The 24,849-nt window shown below is 43.6% G+C and overlaps 2 protein-coding genes across 5 annotated transcripts; one reads left to right on the top strand and one right to left on the bottom strand.

Moving 5' to 3' along the window:
- Positions 1-4: 4 nt before the first annotated feature.
- LOC109783758 (multiple RNA-binding domain-containing protein 1) lies at positions 5-5,807 on the bottom strand. Its single transcript, XM_020342355.4, has 15 exons — positions 5,621-5,807; positions 5,400-5,510; positions 4,737-4,851; positions 3,733-4,580; positions 3,494-3,625; positions 3,249-3,335; positions 3,037-3,160; positions 2,488-2,811; positions 2,235-2,299; positions 1,663-1,834; positions 1,381-1,485; positions 1,190-1,291; positions 899-1,072; positions 495-626; positions 5-409 (listed from the first exon to the last, which is right to left on the bottom strand). Coding segments are annotated over exons 1-15 (2,658 nt in total). The 5' UTR covers positions 5,623-5,807; the 3' UTR covers positions 5-244.
- Positions 5,808-12,006: 6,199 nt separating this feature from the next.
- Positions 12,007-15,922, top strand: LOC109783760 (acyclic sesquiterpene synthase). 4 transcript variants are annotated; one of them, XM_020342358.4, is made up of 11 exons: positions 12,007-12,287; positions 12,591-12,643; positions 12,771-12,967; positions 13,224-13,318; positions 13,459-13,643; positions 14,262-14,365; positions 14,446-14,541; positions 14,618-14,833; positions 14,909-15,050; positions 15,137-15,382; positions 15,546-15,922. In XM_020342358.4, the coding sequence occupies exons 1-11, from the start codon at positions 12,155-12,157 to the stop codon at positions 15,903-15,905; spliced, it is 1,827 nt and encodes a 608-aa protein (XP_020197947.1). In that variant the 5' UTR covers positions 12,007-12,154; the 3' UTR covers positions 15,906-15,922. The 4 variants fall into 4 exon arrangements, with proteins under 4 accessions (XP_020197947.1, XP_020197946.1, XP_020197948.1 ...); XM_020342357.4 differs by having other exon boundaries at positions 12,588-12,643; XM_020342359.3 differs by having other exon boundaries at positions 12,024-12,287; positions 12,588-12,643; positions 12,792-12,967.
- Positions 15,923-24,849: the final 8,927 nt, after the last annotated feature.

Below are 24,849 nucleotides of genomic sequence, written 5' to 3'. Positions count from 1 at the left end.
GAACTGAGTAATTTTGACTTCTTTTAAATACCATTTTTGGGCGCGATGTAGTTTAGTTTGCACATTCAAGTTTCTGTATTTTCTTTTCTCCAGCACTAAACACAGCACAACAAGATAAAAGCAAAAGCTTGGACAACCCGAAAATACAAGACAAGATAGAAGAGACACGCCTTAGATGAGTGATGCTATCGTATCATACTACATGGTCAAAATTTTGCTGCCTGCTGTTACCTCCAGGAGATTATCATTCTACTATCCTTGAAAACTTAACAGAGCCTTCGTCCACCAGACTAGTCTGTTTCCTCTTCTTGGACATCCGCTGGAAACCGCTCTGTTCGTCCACAAACTGAGCGGCGGTTCTTGCTCGCAGTTCTTCGAGGGTCTCTCCCTCTTTGGCTCGCTCAATCACCTGAAAGTGAAAACAACAAAGTCAATACACTGCGGTTGGTTCATGAAGCATAGGGGGTGGGATCTTGAATGAGAGAGGTTCGTACCAGATGTCGGCCATAGAGATGGGTGCTTGCAAGGGCTTGAAGGGCGTTCTGTGCCTCTTGCTTCGTCACGAATTCGACAAACGCGAAACCTCTGTGACTTCCAAACTTCATGGGCAGCCTGAGGGTTTTGATCTGAAATTGTTTTCATCAACATAAACTCATTAGGTTTCAGGAAGGATATAGCATTGTCATCCACCCAGAAGCAATGGACTCTTTATTAAGTCGATCTAAAAGTAAAATCCAATTATGTTTAAATACTTTCTTGTTGCGAGGAGTTGAAATTTTCTTCATGATGATATTATTATTGCAATTTTCAATGAAATTAAATCCAAATCCCTAGGGACTGTTCTTGGTCTTCATCTGGGTTTTCAAATAGATTTCGACAACAAAAGGAGGACATTCACCTGGCCAAATGGACTAAATAATTGCCTCAGGTCCTTTTCAGTTGCTTCAAACGCTACGTTTCGCACAAGTAGTTTGGTTGAACTCTTGTCCTTCTCATTTTTCTTCGCAGTTTGACCATCCTTTCTCCCATGGCATAGTTGTAAGATCAGAGCATGCCCATCCAAAACCGTTCCCTATTAACACACAGTTCATTTAGCATGCTGCATATCTATATGAGCACATTATGATGTAAACCACACAAAAAAATAGAGGGGAGGAGAACCCTGACAGGCAGGTCAAATGGAGGATACCTGTAGATCCTTGCACACACTGGTTGCAGTTTCAACCGAATCAAACTCAGCGAAGCCAAATCCCATTGAGACATTCTTGCCTTTCTTAATATGTTTTTTCACCTAAATAGTGACTCAGAAAAAGGATGGGTAAAGAATTAAGATAGTGGGACATCCAAGAATGCATTTGATATTCATAAGCATGTCCATACCGTTGCACTTTTAAGGCTCCCGGTCTTCAATTTTGTACTGAAATGCTGCTTTAACGATTCATCTGTAGTCTTGAAATTCAAATTCTTGACGAATACAGATCGGGACTGCAATGAATAATGGTACATTACTAAGATTGTAATAGCCCAAGTATAATCGGGTAACCAAAAGAAAATACATAACTGTTCTGTTCATGATATGTACAATAGAGAAGGCCAAGTATAACAAATGCTCCTCATGAGTCATAACAAACAAGAAAACAAGAGTTAGAGAAAGCTGCAAACCTCCACTCTATCAGGATCAATCTCTTCAGCACTAACTCCTTCCTTTGTTTGATCTACAATAGCTTTTGTAATAATCCTCTCACCAGCTGTATTTGTTTCGTCTTCTTCCACGGTTGTTGAGGTAGGAGATAAAATATTGTCAGGTGCCCATTCCAAATACAGTGGAGTATCCCTACAATCCAAAAGCAAGATTATTATGAAATACAGAAGTGTAGATTTCTATAAACAAAGCTAGGAGCTATCGCTATAAAAATTGACAGGAATTTCAGAAGATACGATGGGTAAACAAAACTAAACAACACTAAAATGAAAGGATGCAGAGTGGCTTAAAATATCTCCATTAGCAGAATTACAACCTCTGGTATCTATACGAGTTTTTAAGAATATACAAACTAAAGAGAATCTTCCTAATTGAACGCCAGATATACCATTCGTTGTATTACTTTACTTGAACAAAGAAAATTACATTATTGAACCCGAACCCAATTAAGTAACTAATACACATGCAAACTTTATGAGCTGGAATATATTTAATTAACAATGAATTAACTAGCACCACTGCAGAAACTTACTTGTATCGTGTGTATAGCAATTTTTTGAAAGCATGACGAGCCTCAGTTGCTTCAACGAAGACTACCTGAGACACCAAAAGAAATAACTCAGAACAATACAAGAAGTGAAGAGGGGCATTATCAGCTCAGGTGGCAAAGCAAACTCACAATCCTAAGAGCGAATGATATACACCCATAAAAAGTTCCAAAAGGCAATATCACAACCAGCATGACAACAAACAGTGGAACAACACAAGTAAAATGTAGAACATACCAAGGCAAATACTCTCGTCGGTGGGAGAACGATTTTATCTAAACTTCCATGTTTCTGAAACATCGCAGCGAGATCTTCTTCAGAAGAACTATATGGCAAGTTTTTTACCAATATCACATGGTTGCTTCGTTTCAACTTCTCATTTCTTTTGGAAGTATGTTCTTCCAAGGCAGCAACATTAATTCCAGACCTAGATAGATATTTTTTGGTCTCCGCAATGACATGTGTCTCACCAAGAGCAATACGAACAGCAAGGTCATCCGCTTCCCTATGAAGTAATTCACTCTTACTTATACCATTCTTCCTTGCTATGTTTTCAACGACCTAAATACAAACGCAATTGCTTCAATCAGTTGACATGAAAGATAAGAGGATTGTTCAAAAAGGAACAGCGAGGAAATGTTTGACAACAATATCATGTGATTTGCAACAATATTTTTTCAACAAAAGTACATAAATGACAATTGTCTCAACAAAAACATAAACAGCATGTTGAGTTGACACAAACAAAAACCAGTACTCAATGTCAAGGCTAGAAGATAACCATACAGTATCTTGACGCATATAAAAGCTGTTCCATGCTCTTGTATCCCCGCCAATTTCAGATGTTTTCTTTTGTTCCAACCTTCTCTCCTTGAGATTCATTTTCTCGTCAACAGCAAAATGACTAGACCTTGACAATTTAAGAGTAAATGAATACCACATTATTTGCACAGCCAACCAAAGAAAGGAAATAGCACAAAATGAACTTCTTTTCTTACTCAAATGTCTTATTATTAAGTGGTTTAGCAGCCTTAACACGTAGCAGTCGCCCTTGAAAACTTAAGTTGTCTAATTCATCAAGTGCCCTGCAAACCACATATGAAGCTGTCATGCATCATGCAAATATGCATGGAGGAAAGTAAGTCTGTACAGTGTCGGATTAAACAATCTCCTGTAAGCTGAACTGACAAAAAAAACTATCCTTCTGCATCAGGGATAACAAAGCTGCTAGCCAAATATTTACCTGACTGCTGAGTCTGGAAGGCTAAAAAGCACGTAACCTCTGCCTGTTGAGAGCTTAGTGGTTTTATCGACGACAATATGTGCCTGTTCAACATCGCCATACTGGCTGCATAGCTGAACCAGATCCTCTTCACTGAAACCACAAGCAACAATATCCTTGTAAGAAAAGGCAAACAGCTAAAGTCTTGAATATACACATAAATGCTGATCTGAAGTAATGACACCAAGTAAAAAGCATACGTAGTTGCATATGGAAGGTTGCAGATATATAAACGGCCAGTCTCCAGTGCCAGCTTCTTTTCATCAGTAGTTGAAGCGGCTTCCACATCTTCTGTTTCTTGATTGGCATGATTTTCATCTTTTTGTTGGCTATCAATATGTTCACCGTCTTGGTTGTCAGAATCTTCAACCTCTTGCATGTCACTACCTTCCATGGGCGCTTTCTTATCTTCATGATTTTTCTGGTTTAGATTACCCTTTTGATCCACCATCTGACCCTTTTCATTTGCGTCAAGCAATTCATCAGATGGTTCTTCATCATCAGTGTTGTTGCCCAACTGATCACCAGAATCTTCATCATCAGATTCGGAATCGGACCAATCTTTTCTAATTTTACTCTTGAAGAAGTCTATATCTGTCATACTGTTGTCTCGTTTACTTTCAGTTTGCAGCTTCTCTGAAGCATCTTGTGGGGGCAGATCATTTGTTATTTTCTCCTCAAAATCATCGTCAGAAGATGAATCATTTTCAGACGATGAATCATTTTCACTCTTCTGCGACTTCTTGGATCCAGTAGCTACCGTGCTATCTTTGGCATCATCATCAAGGGTACCTGTTGTATCATTTGCCCACATCTTTGCTTTAGATCGGGGTTGCATAACTTGAAGAAACTCTTGGAACTTGGGATCATTAGCTATAGTGCCTTTAGAAGCTCCCACATCAGCAGACTTTCCTTGGCTCTTGGAACTCTTCAGCGGTGCATTAACATCGCCACTGTTAGTCTTGTCTTTAGCATTATATTCTGGCTTCTTTAAAGAATGGCGACTCCAAGGGCGAGGAGCATCAGGATCACCAATCTTCCGTGCAATCTGTCAGACACCAGATTATTTATAAGACATGTTTACTCACCCCCATCTCAACCCACCAGAGTATCATTCAATCGCCTACAAGCTACAGCAGTGCATCCAATACGTATACAAAAGAGAAAAGGAAGCTGAATCCCATTTATTTAGAAAGTAAAGTACCTCACAGGTGATCTTAGAAGTGTCAATGTATGTATTGTTGAAATAGTTGAGGGCCTCCGCTGCCTCTTCATTGGTTCTGAAACCAATAAATGCAAGATGCCTGCTCTTTCCATCCCTATAAACACGCAAAACGAATCAATTTACATATAGTTTTCAAGCTACAAATGCAATTTCTTTACTCCAAACAGACAGCCACATATGGTGTGGTTCAAGTCAGGTTTCACTGTGCCTGCAGGGGCGGAGCTATGTGCAAGTAAAACTGTGCCATGGCCCGCCCTGTCCAGTTTGAAATCAGTGAGGTGTTGGAGTAGATTGAGCCATATGAGAAAAATAATTTGGCTTTCCTATAGGCCAGCCCGCCCAGCTTTCCATCTATAGCTCCGCTACTGTGTGCCTGCCCATTACAGAGTGATGAGGTGCAATGGATGCCGGGCCAGGTTTGAAGATGCAGGAAACAAGGATACAGAAGTGAGATGTTAACTCTCTTGTCCAATTGAAGCTACCATTTTCCCTACTAACTTTTCATCAGCTCATCTTATGCTTCCGGAGGAATATCATGTGCTCCGTAAAAGGGAATACAAATCTAATCGTTCGATTCTAAACACATAATATGGTTATAAATTGGCACATAAGCAGCAAGAGGAGCCCAACCGAGGCGCTTACTTTGTTCGGATGACTTTGGCGTCGGTCACCTCGCCCTTCCGCGAGAACACCTCCCGCAGCCGCTTCTCGTCGGCGCCCTTGGGCAGATTCTTCACGCACAGCCGCGACGACCTGCGAGGCACTAGCCATGTCAAATCAAACGCCAAGGGGTAACACAGCAGCGAGACGACGCAGAGCAGTTCGGCCGGCTGAGCAGCTATCGCGAAAAGGCGGGCACTCACATGGCGCCCGCGGCGAGGTCCCCGTGCTGCTGCGGCGGCGGTGAAGGGGGGCCGGGTGGCAGTAGGGTTTGGGGATGGTGCGGTAGGGCGAGTAGGTTTTGGCCTACTTTGGGGGCGGTGGGAGTCACCGGTTGAAAGTTTACTGGCAATGGCGGCCGGCGGCGGCGATAGGGCAGGGCAGGGAGTCTCACCGTGTCGAGCCAAGGCCTTGTGCGAGATGGGACTGGGCCGTATAACCCCCTGGCAGGCCCGAACTGCGATGCACACGGTACCAACCCAAGTTCGTTGGGCCGTACTGCTGCTACGGCTCGAAGGGGTTGGCATTCGGGTAAAAACGGGGGCTAATACGGCCACTCCTAATTAGTGCGTACTACTACATTTTTTGGAACTCGGGGATATTTTTCTTGAATCAGAGAACAATTTATAAGATTCGGGAACAATTTTTAAAATTCAGAAAAAATTATTGTTTCTGACAAACATTATCTGAGTTCATGAATATTTTTTGAATCAGCAAACACTTTTTGAATTTTGCGAACATTTTTTGAGTATTTTGAAAAATTTATAAAAAATCATGAAACTTTCTAACAATTCATGAATTTTTTAAAATTGCGAATTTTTTAATAGACGGACATTTTTTTGAAATTACAAACAGTTTTTGAATGCATGAGCATTTATCATTTCCTCAATATTTTTCAAATCATGAGAATTTATTGAATGCACGAACATTTTTTGCACAATTCACAACTTTTTTGAAATCCTGATTCTTTTTAAACTTACAAAAGAGAAAAGAAAAATGAAAAAAAGAAAAAATCGAGGGGCTTCCCGTCCCGCACATGGGCCGGCTCATTAGGGCGCGCGGGGGGAGGGGGTGAGCACTTAACTGGTTTCCCAGGTCGCCATATAGGAGGTCCCGAGTATATGCAGCCTTTTAGATTAGTCATGAATTTAGGAGTTCGAATACCGAGGCTCACAATTTAGCCAAGCATGCTCTCTCACTTGGGGCTGCCCGTCATGTTTGGTTAGGCAATTTGGGTGATCTTACTTTCATCCCTGTAAACATTGTGATGAGTTAATAAAAAGCTTCGCGAGATTGTCTCAAACAAAACGCAACCTCTATGATGAAACATGTTGTTTTCTTGATTCCTTGGATCTGATTTCGCTGGAGATCCTTGAAGCGAAGGCAAGCAGTGAAGCTCTATCCCGGGCAATGGACCTAATGTGCAACAATGTTATTATTGTGACCGACTGCCACAGAACGGTAAAGAACTTGTAGGGGGGTTACCTTGGTACGTCAAAATCAATTATACATGAAATAAATGGGAAGATGAAGAGTGTGGGTTCGGTAGAATTTGTGTATGAAAGTAGAAGCTTGAATGTAGAAGCTCATAATCTGGCAAAGGCGGCTACCACATTAGGTTTTGGACGTCATTTGTGGCTGCTGGATAGGCCAAACATTATTTGTATTCCTCAAAATATTTTGAGTTAATAAAATGTTTCAGCACTAAAAAACGTAGCCTCTATGATTACACCGGATATAATCATAGAGCATTATAATGTTTTTATTTCATGTAATTTCGTTCATGAGTTGAGGAGCTTGAATTTCGAGGCTCAAAATCTAGCGAAACATGCTTTACATTTAGAAGTTGACCATCATGTTTGATTAGGTCAACATGGTGATCTTTGTTTATTTTGTAAACATTATGGCGGCTAAATCTTTGCGAGATTGTCTAATAAAAAACTTGGGTAATATGGGTAAAGGGGGTTGGTGCACATGGCGAAGGGACCGTGCCTCTTTGATTCTTTGGAGCAAAAATGTTAGCTGCCACCTCTGTTCCTTGGAGAGTGATGTGTGTGTTTTTTGCCGGGAGGGGGGGGGGGAGGTGGTGCTGGGGCTCATATATTCATTCTCAACCGAAGTTACATTGTTTATGATAGAGTTCATAAGAAAGTTAGGGTTCATCGAATACAATGCGTCATCAAATACACTGGCTTGGAGCATGCACTCATGGAAAATAGCCAAGCTAGATGTAACTGAGAGCCCTCCGTCACAAAGAGTTGCCATAACTTGCTAATCATCACCTTGAATAATTACTTTGGATAGACCCATATGTTGAGCAAACCAGATACCATCATGGGTTGCATAAGCTTTGACCATAAGGCCATCCATTACTGCATTAAGCTTGAAGCTTCTAGCTACAATGAAACCTCCTGGCGACTTCCTGATCACCACATCTGATGTAGCTTCATACCTTTCATGATTAGGATGTATCTATATTCACCATATAGATACCTTCAGGTGGTTTCTTCCATCCCACCCTCGGCTTAGCAACAATTTTTTTCATACACCTCACATAATTAACAACAAGCGCACTAATGGACATTACAAGCTGCATAATAGGTTGCACCTTTTCGCCATGTGTTAGTTGGCGTCACTCCCATCATATGAAAACTAGCTCGCAAATACTAACCTTCGGGGACAAGGGCGATATATGGACGTTCTTAAACAACTACTCTAGTACAACGGCCCCATCTTGGTTTGTACATAAATCCTTCTCCGATTCATCTTTCAGTCCTAGCTCTTTCCAAATTTGCTTAGCTCTTGTGCAAGCAAAAAAACATATGGTTCGAATCCTCAAAGGACACAATTGACACGGTCCCAAATCACATACATGCCTTTTTGCTAGAATTCTCGCCAATTGTTTTCATTTTACCTTCGAAGATACCTTTTCTTTCCATATGTCTGCCCAAACCTCGTGGCTTATGGATCCAACCATATCACGTGGATAAACAAAACTTTGTCTAAACTTGTGAGACCACTCCCATAGCACGCTGATTTTAATATAAAGTATGCTTGTCTTCAAGTTATGTCATGCCACAAAATCTTCACAGTCATCCGCTAGAGGGATTGACAATAACCAAAATATATCTCGAACAAGATCTTCATCCCACTCACCCGAAGCTGGTTTAGGGCATCTCCAAGGCGGCCATAAACTGTCCGCATACGTCCGGACCGCGCTATCCAAACTGCGGAAGCCATCCGGACGTGTTTTCTGCCGTAAATCGTGGGGGAGCTTTTGGGGAGTCCGGACATCCGTGTCTGGTCAATCAAAAGCCACCACATACCCTTCTCTCTCCGGAGCGCGGAAGGTTTCAAAACCACCTAACATGTTTGGCGGAAGTCACTATTTTATTTTGTTCAACTACTAATCCATGTATTAGTAATGCTTCCGCCAACATTTGTTAAAGGCTTCCGCCAACAATCACTTGGATTACTGTGTGATTACTGTGCTAGTACGTGATACACATCCTCTTCCGCCAACACTTGCTGGCTTCCGCCAAGTGTGTTTCATTTTTTTCCTTTAAGTGAACAAAGCTTCCGCCAACACTTGCTGGCTTGCGCCAAAGTGCCGTTCATTTTTTCCTTCAAGTGAACAAAGCTACTGATAATCCATGTATTATCAAAATAAGTCAGGCGTGTTTTGGCCGAAGCCCTTTTTCATGTGTTGGCGGAAGCTACTAATCCATGGATTATCATAGATATTTGACGGAGTTAGAAAAGACAAGGCGGACATTTGCGGACAGGCTTGGATGGCCGACTCCCACATCAGCCTGTCCGCGAATGGATGCGTGAGAAAATTTATAGGTTACTGTTGAAGATGCCCTTTCAAGTCATTTACTTTCTGCATCAAATTATCTTCTTTTGGTGTAAGCACACGAAAACAAGGATGAGACGGTGACCAAATATCAATATGAGTTCCATCACCTACTCGCTAGATTTTTTTTTGGAAAAGGAGGTTAAACCCCTCGGTCTCTGCATCAATCGATGGTACACCCATCTTTATTAATTATTCAACAAATGTCTGACAAGAATATACATCAAGCCACTTGAAGCCAACATACACACCAACAAACATGATAATGTGGAGTGCTTTTAGGGCATGGCTAATGGGTAGCCTCAACCTGCTACGCCACTGGTACACGTAGGACCGGAACTAGGTTCGGACTAAAAGATATAGCCTCGGAGTAGCGAGTGTAGCCTGCAGAAGAGCCAGCCTCTTCGGGCGTGAAAAGCAAGGCATGCTGCGCTGATGCATACAAAGAAAGGGATAGAGAGAGCAGAAGAAGAATGCTATGCATGTGAAGGACAGTGGGTCCGCTACATAGTGTGGCCTCTGTTGGTCAGAATTTTTTCAAAATGGTGGCTTCATTACTTTAGTATCAGGGTGATGCCTCCGTCGTATATGCCCTTACTCTTCACATCTAAAATAGGTGCCGTCGCCGATACATCCACATAAGGTATCGGAACCTACAACTGGTGCAGCAAACCTAAAGCGTACACACATGCACATGTTTTAAAAGCCGCCATCATCATCGAACCACTGACACATCTTCAGGAAAGAGATATGCATCATCCTTACCAGTCCGGCCATCCGCCGACACCACCACGGCGTCCAACGACACCACCACCTTGCGCGCAAACTGCTGAGCACGTCGCGGTCGCCACCAGTACACCGCAGCACCATGTCGCCAAGTACCACCAGCCGACACAGCTTGAAGTCTCTGGAAAATATGTTGTACGTAGCACCTGCCGAACATACATGACACAACGTAGCACCTGTCGCCCAGGCATGACTTGACATCTCCACCGAAGCTCCGTGCAAGACGAAGCCGCTCTACCTCCTGCCTCTGTCTTCCAGCGCTGCTCCACAAATGATGCTCCCAAAAGAGAAACGACACCGCAGTGTCGCCATCGTCCGATCTGGAATACCAGATCCCAAGGTTTTCCCTGAAGCAGCACGAGTGGGTCAATAATAGTTACATGGCAATGCCAAGTAAACGATGTTCCACTCTTCCGTTTTGCTTGCAATAAATTTTCCCTTGGATAATATCTTTTGCTCTAAGCACAATAGAGCAAAGGGAGTCGTGGTTCTCCATCAGCCTCCAATTCTGTTTTTGCCAACCACTGTACATAAGAGAAGACAATGACCCCCATCATTTATCAACCGCCATAAATGCCTTTGATTTTTTTATTTCGCCGAAGTGATTAACTCGAACCGTTTGTTGGAACGACGTGGCAGCTTACTTGGTGGACAAGCTGGTCAGGCTACCCTGGTCCATTTCTGCCTCCGCACCGGCCTACCGGAATCTACTCTGATCGGACGGGCCGGCCTCTGCCTAAGGAATCTGAGTACGAGAGTGAATTGCAAAAAAGCATCATATTTGAGGCATCGTTTGCAGAAAACTACATAGTCCCTAATTTTGTGTAAAAATCATCGCGTTTCTAATAAACTTTTTGTAGATTGATTTAGCCTGATTGATCACTTTCTGACAAGTGGGACCGGATTATAAGGAGATGATTTGATAAAAATTTGACATACACCTCCCCGGATTTCACAAAGACACCCTTATTCAAAAAATGAAAAAGCAATCAGCCCCCCTCCCACCCCCGTCGCCTTCCTCCTCTGAGGTAGTGGCTGGCCACCGCGAGGCGGCCTCCGGCAGGACGGCGCCGGCCTCCCTCCTCCCCGGCCATCACAGTTGGCCGGCAGCTCGCCCTAGCCTCAAGCTCACGGCCCCGTGCGCCGCTGCGTGCTGCTGCTCGGCACCGCACCTTCCCGCCGATGTGGCTGCTGCTCGCCGCTGCTCCCCGCGGTTGCTGCTGCAGCCGCAGGCACGCCGAGCAGCTGTGTTGCGGGCATGCTGAGCACGAGGCCGTGGCGCTGTGTCGCGGATGTGCCGACCAGCTCGCGGACGAGGCGACCGCGGGGACCTGCGACCGGGATGCGCCGCCGAACTACTCTGAGCTCCGGCGAGGACGAGCTCCTGCGCGCCGCCGAACTACTCCGAACTCCGGCGAGGACGAACTCCACCGTAGGGGTTGATTGCTTTTTGTTTTTAGATCCAGGGATGTGTATGTAAAGTTTTTGCCAAGACAGCTCCTTATAGTCTGGTCCCACGTGTCAGAAAGTGATTACATGGGCTAAATCACCTGATCAGTGCAATTTGCAAAAAGTTTACTAGAAACGCAATGATTTTTGCACAAAATTAGGGACTAGATGGTTTTCTGCAAACGATACCCTAAATGTGGTGGTTTTTTACGATTCACTCTGAGTATGAGCGTGAGGTGAGAGTGTTTGTTTTGGACGGTAGCTTCAGCACCACATGTGCCTATGTGGAAGAGGTATGTTCGTATATAGCTTGACGCAGCCTTCGTTGGACGTGCCCATATTAGGCCTACTCTCATGGACCAGAGGAAGATATGTTCACGGGTGGCTCACGACGCATGCCCACTTTTTGAAGAACTGAACCAACCTCAGGATTCGCGAGTGAAAAATGTGCGACTCACCTCGTCCACAAGACCCGTGAGTGGAACAGAGGGACAATGCAGACTCACCTCGTATAGAATAAAATATCCGGCCGCAACACAGATAGGAAGGTCTGGCGACGTTCTATATAAACTGAACTCCGAGTCTTTCACTCGACCACACACTCGGTTAGTTCTTCTGCACATCGACCAATCGTGTGGCGGCGGCAATGATGGTGAATCCGCCGCCGGGCAGTTCTTCTCTGACGCTGCCGACCGCTCGCTGCTCGTCCCGCGGCGGCCTCCTATGCGGGGTGCTGCCGATGCGATCGACCAGAGCTCCCCGGCCTGCCGTCGCTAGAGGTAGCCTGCCGTGCTTGCATCTTCTTTGTTTTATGCAAAGCAAAATCTTGTGCCTAGCTTTTATCGTCGGAGAGAAACAAATTAGTTGTGCCGCATTGCTAATTATAACTAACCAAAAATGCTAGACCTACCAAGAGGTATTAGGTGACCTACGAAAATCCCTCTTTCCCCCACTAATATCAAATTAAAAGCTGCCACCTCGTCCCTCCTTTATGCTATGTAAGACCAATTACGTAGGTGTAGCAAAACTCTTAACTAACTAACAGTCTTCAATCGGTTTGGTGACATTCTTTATTATAGCAGTGGCCAAGAACAAGCCACAAGTTGGAGGAAATGTTGCGAGCATGCCAAATCTGGTACGTGGCGACTCTGGTTCCATTTTTATTTTTATTATAAATGAAAACAAGTACTCCCTCCAATCTATATTAATTAACACAGACTTAGTACAACTTTAGTACTTCTTCTTGCATATGTACTTTTCAGTTAGGATCATTAAATTGCAAGGTCGAGAAGAAGGCTAGAGAGACTCAAACAAAGAAGCAGCTCCACAAACCTGAAGAAGTGCCGACGTGTCAGGAAAGTCTACATCGCCAACTTTCCATGGTGGATGTGCTCCAAAAGATCGGTATATCTCGGCATTTTGCCAGTGAGATCAAGAGTATCCTGGATTTTACATACAGGTACACCGTACACACACTACTAGGTAGGGTTTAGAGATCGTTTATTTGGTTATTGTGTTTGGTTTCGATAAATCTTAGTTGTTTAGGATTTGTATGTCTAAGTTGATGTTTGAGCCGTCTGATATTTCCGCAGTGAGAGACAAGCACCATCGACTTAGACATAAGAAAAATCTAAGACAACTTAGGCGTAAACACTAACATCTTTTTACTGTGGTTATAAGTATCATGTGTGTCCTGACAAGAGCAAATTTTACAGTTATTGGTTACAAAGAGATGAGATCATGCTAGATGTGGAGACATGTGCCATGGCGTTCCGCATCTTACGGATGAATGGGTACAATGTATCAGCTGGTATACCTTTTCTAGTTTTGGAAACAAAATTGGTTGTTAATTTGCTTAAAGTATATTATTTGTTTTAATTCTTACTTAATACAGGCTGTGTACCTTTCTCACGCTGATTATCCACCTGAAATTATAACGTGCGCATGTAGATGGCCTGTCACATATCTCCACCGATCTGAGTGACACGAGATCTTTGTTGGAACTATACAAGGCTTCACAAGTTAGTACTTCAGACGATGAGTTGATTCTGGATATTATAGGATACTGGTCAGGTCACCTACTGAGGCAACAACTGAAATCTAGTGAGGCACAAAGAACCCCACTCCTAAGAGAGGTATATATATACTTCATCCAAAAAACTATGTGCATGCATGCACCTACTGAACTTCTATAGATAGACTTAAAGAATGGAGAGTGGTTTTTCTACACCCCAGCTCGGTGCACCCACGCAAAAAAAACATAGCAAAATATTTCAAAAAATTCTGAAACTTTGTAGGAATGACGATCAACAAATGTTATGGCCACTTGCAAAGTTTGGTGGTCAAAAAACATTCGAGGAGCTATGTACAGAAAAGGCAAAATCACTGAAATTTACTCAAAACGTAAGTACACTGTTTGAGCAGATTTTGTAATTTTGTATTTTTTGAACAGAGCTCCTCGAATGTTATTTTACCATCAAACTTTGCAAGTGCCCATAACATTTGTTGATGATCATTCCTACAAAGTTTCAGAATTTTTTAAAATGTTTTATTATGTTTTCTTGCGTGGGTGCACCGAGCTGGGTTCAGCCACTCCTTTCCCTAAAGAATGAACATTTTTGCTGTATACTAGATTTATATTTCTGTAAGATCTTGTCTATGATTAATTCGTTCTAGGAATTAATTTTCCTAGCTCCATTGGAGATTAAATTTTCTTGTATGCTCGTTGCTAATATGTGCCTTTGTGTTCTTAGGTAGAACATGTTCTTGATAGCCCCTTCTACACCATGTTGGATCGTCTGGAGCATAAGAGGAACATCGAACAATTTGACATAATCGAGCATCCCATCCTACAATTGTATGGTTTTATTCTTTTTTTTCGCAAATCAAGTGCTATGTACACACAAACACTACCATATCATCGCATTTCTTAAGCAGGACTTGGCAGACAAATCAAGATCTTCTAGCTTTGGGTGTCATGGATTTCAATACAAGTCAATCTATTTACCAACAAGAATATCAGCATCTCGAGAGGTACTTCTGATTGAAATTAATGTTCTCCTATGTACCGACAAATTTTCTTATTAAGACATTTTTATTTTCATGACAGTTGGGTGAGAGAGAGCAGGCTGAACCGGCTACCTTTCGCAAGACAGAAGTTGGCATATTTCTACCTGTCAGCTGCCAGCACCATGTTCCCTCCGGAGCTATCTGATGCTCGCATCCTATGGGCCAAGAATGGCGCGCTCACAACGGTTGTTGATGACTTCTTTGACGTTGGGGGATCAAAAGACGAATTGGAGAACCTCACTGCATTAGTCGAGATGTAACAATATTTACGTCGGTTATTTTTCTCCCAAAACAAAGTCGGGTTTCTTATGGTTATCCTAGTTTGTCACAGGTGGGAGCACCAAGAGGAAACTGAGTACTACTCTGAACAAGTCGAGATCGTGTTCTCTGCAATTTATAGCTCGGTAAACGAGCTTGGATCAAAGGCTTCCACAGTGCAAGGTCGCGATGTCACGGGACACCTAGTAGAAATTGTTAGTCTAATCATGCCCAGTCTCGTGTTCATGGAAGAATATGTTGTTGTTACGAATACTGATGATCTCCCAGTTGCTTTCTATAGTGGCAAGAATTGCTAAGGAATATGATGACTGAGGTGGAATGGAGAACGGGCGGATACGTTCCAACTCTAGATGAGTACATAGAAAATGCAGTTGTGACATTTGCGTTGGGCCCAATTGTGCTTCCGGCGTTGTACTTTGTTGGACCAAAGATTACGGAGTCTATGGTCATAGATCCTGAGTACAGTGAGTTGTTTAGGCTGACGAGCACTTGCGGTCGTCTTCTCAATGACGTCCAAACCTACGAGGTATCTTGCACAAGTTATTCTAAAATTTAATTTGCATGCGTTGATTTATTACTTAGCTTCAGATAAATGTGTCTTGAATTCTCGTGATGCAATTGACAAACTCCAAACAAAAGTTGTGGCATCATAGCTAACAAAAAGAGTTTTGTTGACTACTTTGTTGCAGAGGGAGTACAAAGAGGGTAAACTCAACAGTGTCTCTCTGCTCGTGCTTCACAATGATGGCTCTTTGACTATACCAGAGGCTAGGAGGAAGTTGCAGAAGCCCATAGACACCTGCAGAAGAGACCTGCTAAGGTTGGTCCTTAGGGAGGACGATGCCGTGCCTAGGCCTTGCAAGGAACTGTTCTGGAACATATGCAAGACATGCTACTTTTTCTATTATCAGGGAGACGCATTTAGCTGCCAAGAGGAGAAGGCCGGTGCGGTGGATGCGGTGATACATGATCCACTCCAACTCCCGATGAATCTACTCTCTGACCTTGATTTATCTACTTTGCGTGAGAAAACAAAGATCAACCATTAATTACTACTTCATGTTTATATTGTTGTGCGTGCGTCATTGGTGAAGATGCATATGCATCCTTGTGTTATAGTGTAGCCTAAATATCGAAGCCTAAATATCGAAGGCACTACACTGGGCTTTAAATTTGATAAAGCCATGAACAACAGATGCATAGAGCTAGAGAATCAGCTTGTAGGCAACGAGTAATACAAGTAAACAAGAAAACAAATAGAAAAGACAGGATATGGAGTTTCTGCTACCGGGTGCACATGCACCCAGAAGAATAATAAAATATTAAAAAATTGTTTTTTCTTAGGTAAACATTGAACAATGTTTTATGTGCGTGCAAAATTTTATGGTGGAGTAATGTTTGTGGAAGTCTACGCACAAAAACAAATCAATCTGCAAAAGACTAATTTTTAAAGCATTTTTGGGGCGCTCATTTTTTGCACACATCAACAAATGTCATTTCATTATGAAAATTTGCATGCGGGCATAACACTAATCAATGTTTGTTGCAAAAAAACATAATTCTTGGAATTCGTTTTTTTAATTTACCATTTATGCCACACATGTGCATGTGATCTCGGGACTAGAAGCACACTTTCGAGCTTGAACGACAAGATCTTCATAGACACAGAGAATAAGTAAATGTAATGATGGGATGCCTATGCAATTTGCATTTTCACGCGCGCGGGGATGGAGTAAATAAATATGCAGGAAACCCTCATACAATATGGAAAATATGCGTGCTACACATGGAACATTATTCCTATAAAGGATGGTAGAGTAGCCGCCTCCTAGAAGCCTCGCCGCACAAGAGTGCCCTCCGCGCCGTCCCGTTGGCGCTGACCTCACATGGCCGGCGCCCTAGGACGCTCCGATTTGCCTACACGCCTCACCCCAACCATCTTTCTTTGGGTGTCCATGACGCATGGGCCGCAGTCACGCCGAGACCACCTCTATGTGTTGATTTCGTCACGCCCTCTCACGCCTTGCCCCGCGAGAGATGAGCTAGTCAGGTCCGAGTGAGCGTCTTCGCCCCAGGCTGAGGTGCTTCGCCCGCTCCAGTTGGGCGCCCTCGCGGTAGTCCGATCTTCACGAACGCATCACACCCGATCTGTTTTCCTCAGGGCTCCATGACGGGTAGTCCGTGGGCGCGGTTGGGGCCACCTCTTTGGTGGCTTTGCCTCGCGTCTGTTAGCCCCGTCTAATTGACAGGACTGCCCCCTATTCGCTATCGGAGCTCACTGCAGTACAGGCTCCAGCCATAGCTACGGTCCTTCAAACTGAGCTAGGGCATATGGAATCCACTTGGTAGGAGAGGTTCCCCATAGATGGAAATAATCGTCACAACCAGTTGGCCACGACTTTAGGTTGTTAGCAACAAATCAACACTGGTGCGCGTCGGTCCTAAACAAACGGTTTTTAACCCCTTTCCGTGACGGCATTTGGAACCGTCGCCAAGTGAGTGTGGGCGATAGGGGGGTCCTTCCCACACGACCCAGAAACCGTCGGGGATAGGGAGCCTTGATGCATATAGTTGTCCCTATATAACCGTTTCCGATATCTCGAATATCCCAAATGCTTCATCCTTGCTACTCGTTTGTGCTCGCATTGCCATTGCAGTCGGAGTTTTGTGGTTCTGCTTAAGACCAGGCAGATTCCAGGCACAGGAGTTTTCCAGGCAGATTCTAGGCACGGGAGTTTTACGATGCCTGGCACATCACAAACAGTTCATGATTATAAACGTGTACGATGGGTAGACAATCACAAACATTTAGTTTTCTCGCACCGTATGTGATAGTGTCTGACATCACACACGCTTTGCAAATGGCAACTGTGTGCATGCTTGCACACGTTTCCTCTCTGTGAACCGTCTCGGATTATGGTGTATATCGCAAACGTTTATGTTTTACCAACCGTGTGTGCCATAATGACCTGCACAACGTAATTTCGCCCTAATTTAATTGCTGCTATTTAAAATTGTACCTAATTTAAACTTGAAAGTAGGCTATAGCTTTATTCATATCCATCAGGTTCAAACAACCAATGCATTATTCGATTCACATGTACATATGTTTAAGAATTACATAAGCACCAAATAAAGAATGATGTACCAGGGTTCTATACTTGTACTATTACAGATGGTAAAGAAAGAGGCAACAGACATTCCAGTTGCTGAACAAGGCGAAGCGGAATGGCTCTATTGTGCTCTCCTGGATGCAGAAGGCATGCAGGACTCTAGTCCAACCCCTTGTGATGGTCGGCCGCCAATCATGTAGTTTGAGAGGTAATCTTGATTAAACTTCTTCAGGATCCACTGCAAAAGAAAAAAGATTCATATATTGTCATCTAACACAACTCCTTACGGGCAGTAAAAAGAAGGCTACAGGGTTCTTACTTACCATCCTGTAGTTCACTGTTGTCTTGCATAAAGTGTAAACAAATAGTTCGATTGACATTTTTTTTGACCCATTTTAATATTCTTTATTAGTTTCCTCACTTGATGATGGTTCATGAATATCTCATTGCCCCATACGCAAAAAGGGTCGAAGTGTGGATCTTTGGCAATGATATATGTACCTAAAAGCACCAAGTTAATATTAGAAGCTAAACAACAATTGAAAAATGATGTTGTACAATACTCCATCCATCCCATTATATAAGATTTTATTACATGTATATCTATACATCATCAGAACATTAAGGTAACACTCTTCCTTGTTGCTATGTAGCCTGAGATTGCATATTTAGTCATTCAGTACAATGCATGTTGCTAAACAACAATTGAAAAACGAAAAGGTATGTTAACTGCAATATCCTTAGCAACAACCAAATATCGTAATTCATAGTGGTATTGTTGAAACTGTTATTGATGAAATTGAACTGCACGGCAAATAGTTGCACATATAGAGCATCTCATTGTGAAGAACTGAAATAAACAAGTTATAAGGACATCTCTAGGCGATCCTTAAAAAGTTAAAGGACTAAAACCCTTAGTGGATATATATATATATACTCCAGCAATTTTGGCCTTTTCTAGTGGATCCCCTAAACTTAAGGTTGTAAACTTCAATTTGATCAAGTTCAAAGCAGGTTCAACCAAAAGTAGCATGCATTCAAACATAAACATAGATAGTTTTTTGCATAACCGAACATAAAACATAAATTTAAACTAAGCTAAACTACTTTTGGTCGAAGTAGAGGTCGAGCCAATCCTTCCTCGTCATGTACGGTGTGCCTCGAGCCGGGTCTGGGCCAGTACCATCATCGGGGTCATTGGGGAAGGCACTCCTCCACTCGTCGACGTCGATCTCCTCGTCCTCGGGGCCCACCTCGACGCCCTCTGCGCCGCCGTCGCCGCCGCCTTCGATCTTGTCATCAGAGGAGAGCGCGATAACCTCGCCGCCCGCCGCGCCGCCTTCGACCTTGTCATCAAAGGAGAGCGCGATAACCTCGCTGCCAAAGATCGCCCGCTCCGCCTCCATGAGCTCCGGGTGCTGCCGGCGGAGCTCTTGCATGTAGGCCTCATCGGTGGCCTCGGCCTCGAGGCGCTCCCACGCCTCGCGGTCCTCCCGCGCCATAGCCGAGCTCACCATCCCTGGCTATGACGGAACGAGGTCGACCGGCCGTGTGCTGAAGGGGAAATTGAGCCTAGCCGCCGCGCCGTGGTAGCGGACCTGCCAACGGTCGTACTCCATGGCCGCGAGCTCGGCCCTGTGGAAGTTACTGAGCCACCGGTGGGTGTGGGTCTCTCGATCTGTAATCTCAGCGACCCACGTCCCCCACCGCCGCTGCCGGACCCGAGGTAGGACTTTGTCGGCTGCCGGGTCCGAGGGAGGACGAGGAAGTCCTCATACCGACGTAGGGGCGCGGCGGCGGGCAGATCGGGGGACCAGCGATGGCGGATCGGGCCCGCGGAGGACGACGGGGACACCTCGGCGGCCACCTCGCCGGCGTCGGGCGAAAAGGCCGCGATAAACCTCTTTTTGGCCATTGGCTCCTCGAGCTCCCCGGCACACAGGTAGAGGTTGAGGATGGAGGCGCCGGCGATGGCGGCGACCTACCAATGGTTTCGAGGGTTGTGTGTGTCTGTGTGAGCGGAGGTTTTGGGGTGTGTGGAGGGGGGGGGCAAGGTTGTGTTTGAGGAAATACTGCGGCAACTAAAAATTTTACTAGGCGGGAGTAACAAGGCGGGGCTACTGAAAATTTGGATCAAGGGCGAGCAGATATTTTTGAGATTGCGAGGGATGCAGAGGCGGGACTAAAATGCCGGGGCTACTGAAAATTTGAATCAAGGGACTGAAGCAGAGCGGGAGTAACAGATATCGCACACGGTCCGCACATACTAATCGTGTGCTACCAAACATTAAAACCTTCCAGGCGGTAGATATTTTCGAGATTGCGAGGGATGCAGAGGCGAGAGTTTTTGGGGAGTGAGCTAGTGTGCTTGACACACTGGCTGTGGACTGTAGCCGACGCACCTTATCGCGTAAGCCATAGGCGTACTATACACCAACGGTGCTCCAAGATATTTTGTACTACATCTCACACGGTTGGTGATAATAAACTGTGTGGGATCTACTTGATATGAATTACAAAATGGGGTCACAGCGGCAATGGACGCTGTTTGAATTGCTAGACCATTTATCTGCAGTGAACATGCAACTATATGTGTGTCGTAAAAGAATTGGAATTATTCAAGGTTCGTTTGGACATTTTATATATTGAACTGGTTTTCTAGCCATTTCACGTGCACAATTCAAAATTAAACTACATGCACATGCTTCGATGCATACAAATTGGTTGAAAAATCAAATCTATCTCCTTTAGTGCATGCTTAGGTCCCATGCGAGAAATGGGAATGCATTTTTCGGGGTTCGTTTGGCCTTTTCTATACATTAACTGGGTTTTCTAGGCATTTTATGTGCATAATTCAAATTTGAACTACAAGCACATGCTCCAATGCACCAAAGTTGGTTGAAAAATCACATGTGTGTCTAGCAACCGTTTCCAGTTGTTGTTCCCCTCCCAAGGGCAGGTTCTTACGCGTTACTCACCCGTTCGCCACTGGAAACACCACTTCCCGTTCGACTTGCATGTGTTAAGCATGCCGCCAGCGTTCATCCTGAGCCAGGATCGAACTCTCCATGAGATTCATAGTTGCATTACTTATAGCTTCCTTATTCGTAGACAAAGCAGATTCGGAATTGTCTTTCCTTCCAAGGATAACTTGTATCCATGCGCTTCAGATTATTAGCCTGGAGTTCGCCACCAGCAGTATAGCCAACCCTACCCTATCACGTCAATCCCACAAGCCTCTTATCCATTCCCGTTCGCTCGTGGCGGGGGAGTAAGTCAAAAGGGTGAATTTATAGGTCCCATGCAAGAGATGAGAATGAATTTCAAACACCAGGGCACTGTTGATTGCCGGTAAAACGTTGAGATACCTGGTTTTTAAATTCTAGTAAATCCAAAACTCGTCAGAAAAACATGAAACTTGGCATGCTATCATGGAGCGGCATCAACATGCCGTGGTGAAAATTTTGTCCCATTTTGGGACAGATTTGGGTATAAGCTTCTCACAAACCAGAGCTTCTCACAACAAGCATGATGGTTTCGATAGGGAACGTACCACCTTTGGGGACGGGATGATATCCGTTGCCTCTTATTGCTTTCAAAAAATTTCTAGTGTCAACATAGAACAACATGAGTGTTGTGTCAATTTTTATGATTTTTCGGGGTTCGTTTGGACATTTTTATGCATTAACTGGATTTTCTAGGCATTTTATGTGCATAATTCAAATTTGAACTACAAGCACGTGCTCCAATACACTAAAGTTGGTTGAAAAATCACATGTGTGTCCTTGGGTGAATTTCTAGGTCCCATGCAAGAGATGGGAATGAAATTCAAACACTAGGGCACTGTTGATTGCCGGCAAAATGTTGAGATGCCTGGTTTTTAAATTCTAATAAATCCAAAACTCGTCTGAAATTCATGAAACTTGGCATGCTATCATGGAGCGGTATCAACATGCCGTGGTAAAAAATTGTCCCATTTGGGGCAAGTTCGGGTATAAGCATCTCACAAACCAGAGCTTCTCACAACAAGCATGATGGTTTCGATAGGGAACGTCCCACCTTTGGGGACGAAACGATATCCATTGCCTCTTACAGCTTTCATATATTTTTCTTGTGTCAACATAGAACAACAGGAGTGTTGTGTCAATTTTTGGGATTTTTTGGGGTTCGTTTGGACATTTTTATGCATTAACTGAGTTTTCAATGCATTTATGGGCCTAATTCAAATTTGAACTACATGCACATGCTCTAGTGCATATAAATTGGTTGAAAAATCAAATCTGTGTCCTTGGGTGCATGCTTAGGTCCCATGCAAGAAATGGGAATGAATTTCAAACACCGGGGCACCGTTGATTGCCGGCAAAACATTGAGATGCCTGGTTTTTAAATTCTAGTAAATCCAAAACTCGTCTGAAATTCATGAAACTTGGCATGCTATCATGGAGCGGCATAAACATGCCGTGGTAAAAAAATTGTCCCATTTGGGGCAGGTTTGGGTATATGCTTCTCATAAACCAGAGCTTCTCACAACAAGCCTGATGGTTTCGGTAGGGAATGTACGTCCCACCTTTGGGGACGAAACGATATCCACTGCCTCTTATTGCTTTCAAAAACTTTCTCGTGTCAACATAGAACAACAGGAGTGTTATGTCAAAATTTGGGATTTTTCGGGGTTCGTTTGGACATTTTTATGCATTAACTGAGTTTTCTAGGCATTTTATGTGCATAATTCAAATTTGAACTACATGCACATGCTCGAGTGCATATAAATTGGTTGAAAAATCACATGTGTGTCCTTGGGTGCATACTTAGGTCCCATGCAAGAGACGGGAATGAATTTCAAACACCAGGGCACTGTTGATTGCCGGCAAAACGTTGAGATACCTGGTTTTTAAATTCTGGTAAATCCAAAACTCGTCTGAAATTCATGAAACTTGGCATGCTATCATGGAGCGGCATCAACATGCCGTGGTGAAAATTTTGTCCCATTTCGGGACAGGTTTGGGTATAAGCTTCTCACAAACCAGAGCTTCTCACAACAAGCATGATGGTTTCGATAGGGAATGTACCACCTTTGGGGACGGGACGATATCCATTGCCTCTTATTGCTTTCAAAAATTTCTAGTGTCAACATAGAACAACATGAGTGTTGTGTTTAATCTTGGAATTTTTCGGGGTTCGTTTGACCTTTTTTGTACATTAACTAGGGTTTCTAGGCATTTTATGTGCATAATTCAAATTTGAACTACAAGCTGATAATCCACAAGTACAGAGGATCGCAACAGTTTTCGAGGGTAGAGTATTCAACCCAAATTTATTGATTCGACACAAGGGGAGCCAAAGAATATTCTCAAGTATTAGCAGTTGAGTCGTCAATTCAACCACACCTGAAAGACTTAATATCTGCAGCAAAATATTTAGTAGCAAAGTAGTATGGAAGTAACGGTAACGGTGGAAAAAGTAACAGTAGTAGTTTTGTAGCAATCGTAACAATGGCAGCGGAAAAGTAACTAAGCAAAGATCAATATGTGAAAAGCTCGTAGCAATGGATCAATGATGGATAATTATGTCGGATGCGATTCCTCATGCAACAGTTATAACATAGGGTGACACAAAACTAGCTACAGTTCATCAATGTAATGTAGGAATGTATTCCGAATATAGTCATACGTGCTTATGGAAAAGAACTTGCATGACATCTTTTGTCCTACCCTCCCGTGGCAGCGGGGTCCTATTGGAAACTAAGGGATATTAAGGCCTCCTTTTAATAGAGTACCGGACCAAAGCATTAACACTTAGTGAGTACATGAACTCCTCAAACTACGGTCATCACCGGGAGTAGTCCCGATTATTGTCACTTCGGGGTTGCCGGGTCATAACACATAGTAGGTGGCTATTGACTTGCAAGATAGGATCAAGAACTCACATATATTCATGAAAACATAATAGGTTCAGATCTAAAATCATGGCACTCGGGCCCTAGTGACAAGCATTAAGCATAGCAAAGTCATAGCAACATCAATCTCAGAACATAATGGATACCAGGGATCAAACCCTAACAAAACTAACTCGATTACATGGTAAATCTCATCCAACCCATCACCGTCCAGCAAGCCTATGATGAGATTACTCACGCATGGCGGTGAGCATCATGAAATTGGTGATGGAGGATAGTTGATGATGACGATGGCGACGGATTCCCCTCTCCGGAGCCCCGAACGGACTCCAGATCAGCCCTCCCGAGGAAGATTAGGGCTTGGCGGCGGCTCCGTATCGTAAAACGCGATGAATCCTTCTCTCTGATTTTTTTCTCCCCGAACGTGAATATATGGAGTTGACTTGAGGTCGGTGGACTCTCAGGGGGCCCATGAGGCAGGGGGCGCGCCCCAGGGGGGCGCCCTGCACCCTCGTGGACAGGGTGTGGGCCCCCTGATGCTGATTCTTTCGCCAGTATTTTTATTAATTCCAAAACATGTCTCCATGGATTTTCAGGTCATTTCGAGAACTTTTATTTCTGCACAAAAATAACACCATGGCAATTCTGCTGAAAACATCGTCAGTCCGGGTTAGTTCCATTCAAATCATGCAAGTAGAGTCCAAAACAAAGGGCAAAAGTGTTTGGAAAAGTAGATACGTTGGAGACGTATCAACTCCCCCAAGCCTAAACCTTTGCTTGTCCTCAAGCAATTCAGCTAACAAACTGAAAGTGATAAAGAAAAAAATTTACAAACTCTGTTTGATCTTGTTGTTGCAAATATGTAAAGCCAGCATTCAAGTTTTCAGCAAGGATTATGAACTAACCATATTCACAATAAAATTTAGGTCTCATATTTACTCATATCAATGGCATAATCAACTAGCGAGCAATAATAATAAATCT

The sequence above is a fragment of the Aegilops tauschii genome, chromosome 2 (assembly GCF_002575655.3).
Source record: "Aegilops tauschii subsp. strangulata cultivar AL8/78 chromosome 2, Aet v6.0, whole genome shotgun sequence".
Classification (NCBI taxonomy): Eukaryota; Viridiplantae; Streptophyta; class Magnoliopsida; order Poales; family Poaceae; genus Aegilops; species Aegilops tauschii.
This window is presented reverse-complemented; position numbering and strand designations above follow the sequence as displayed.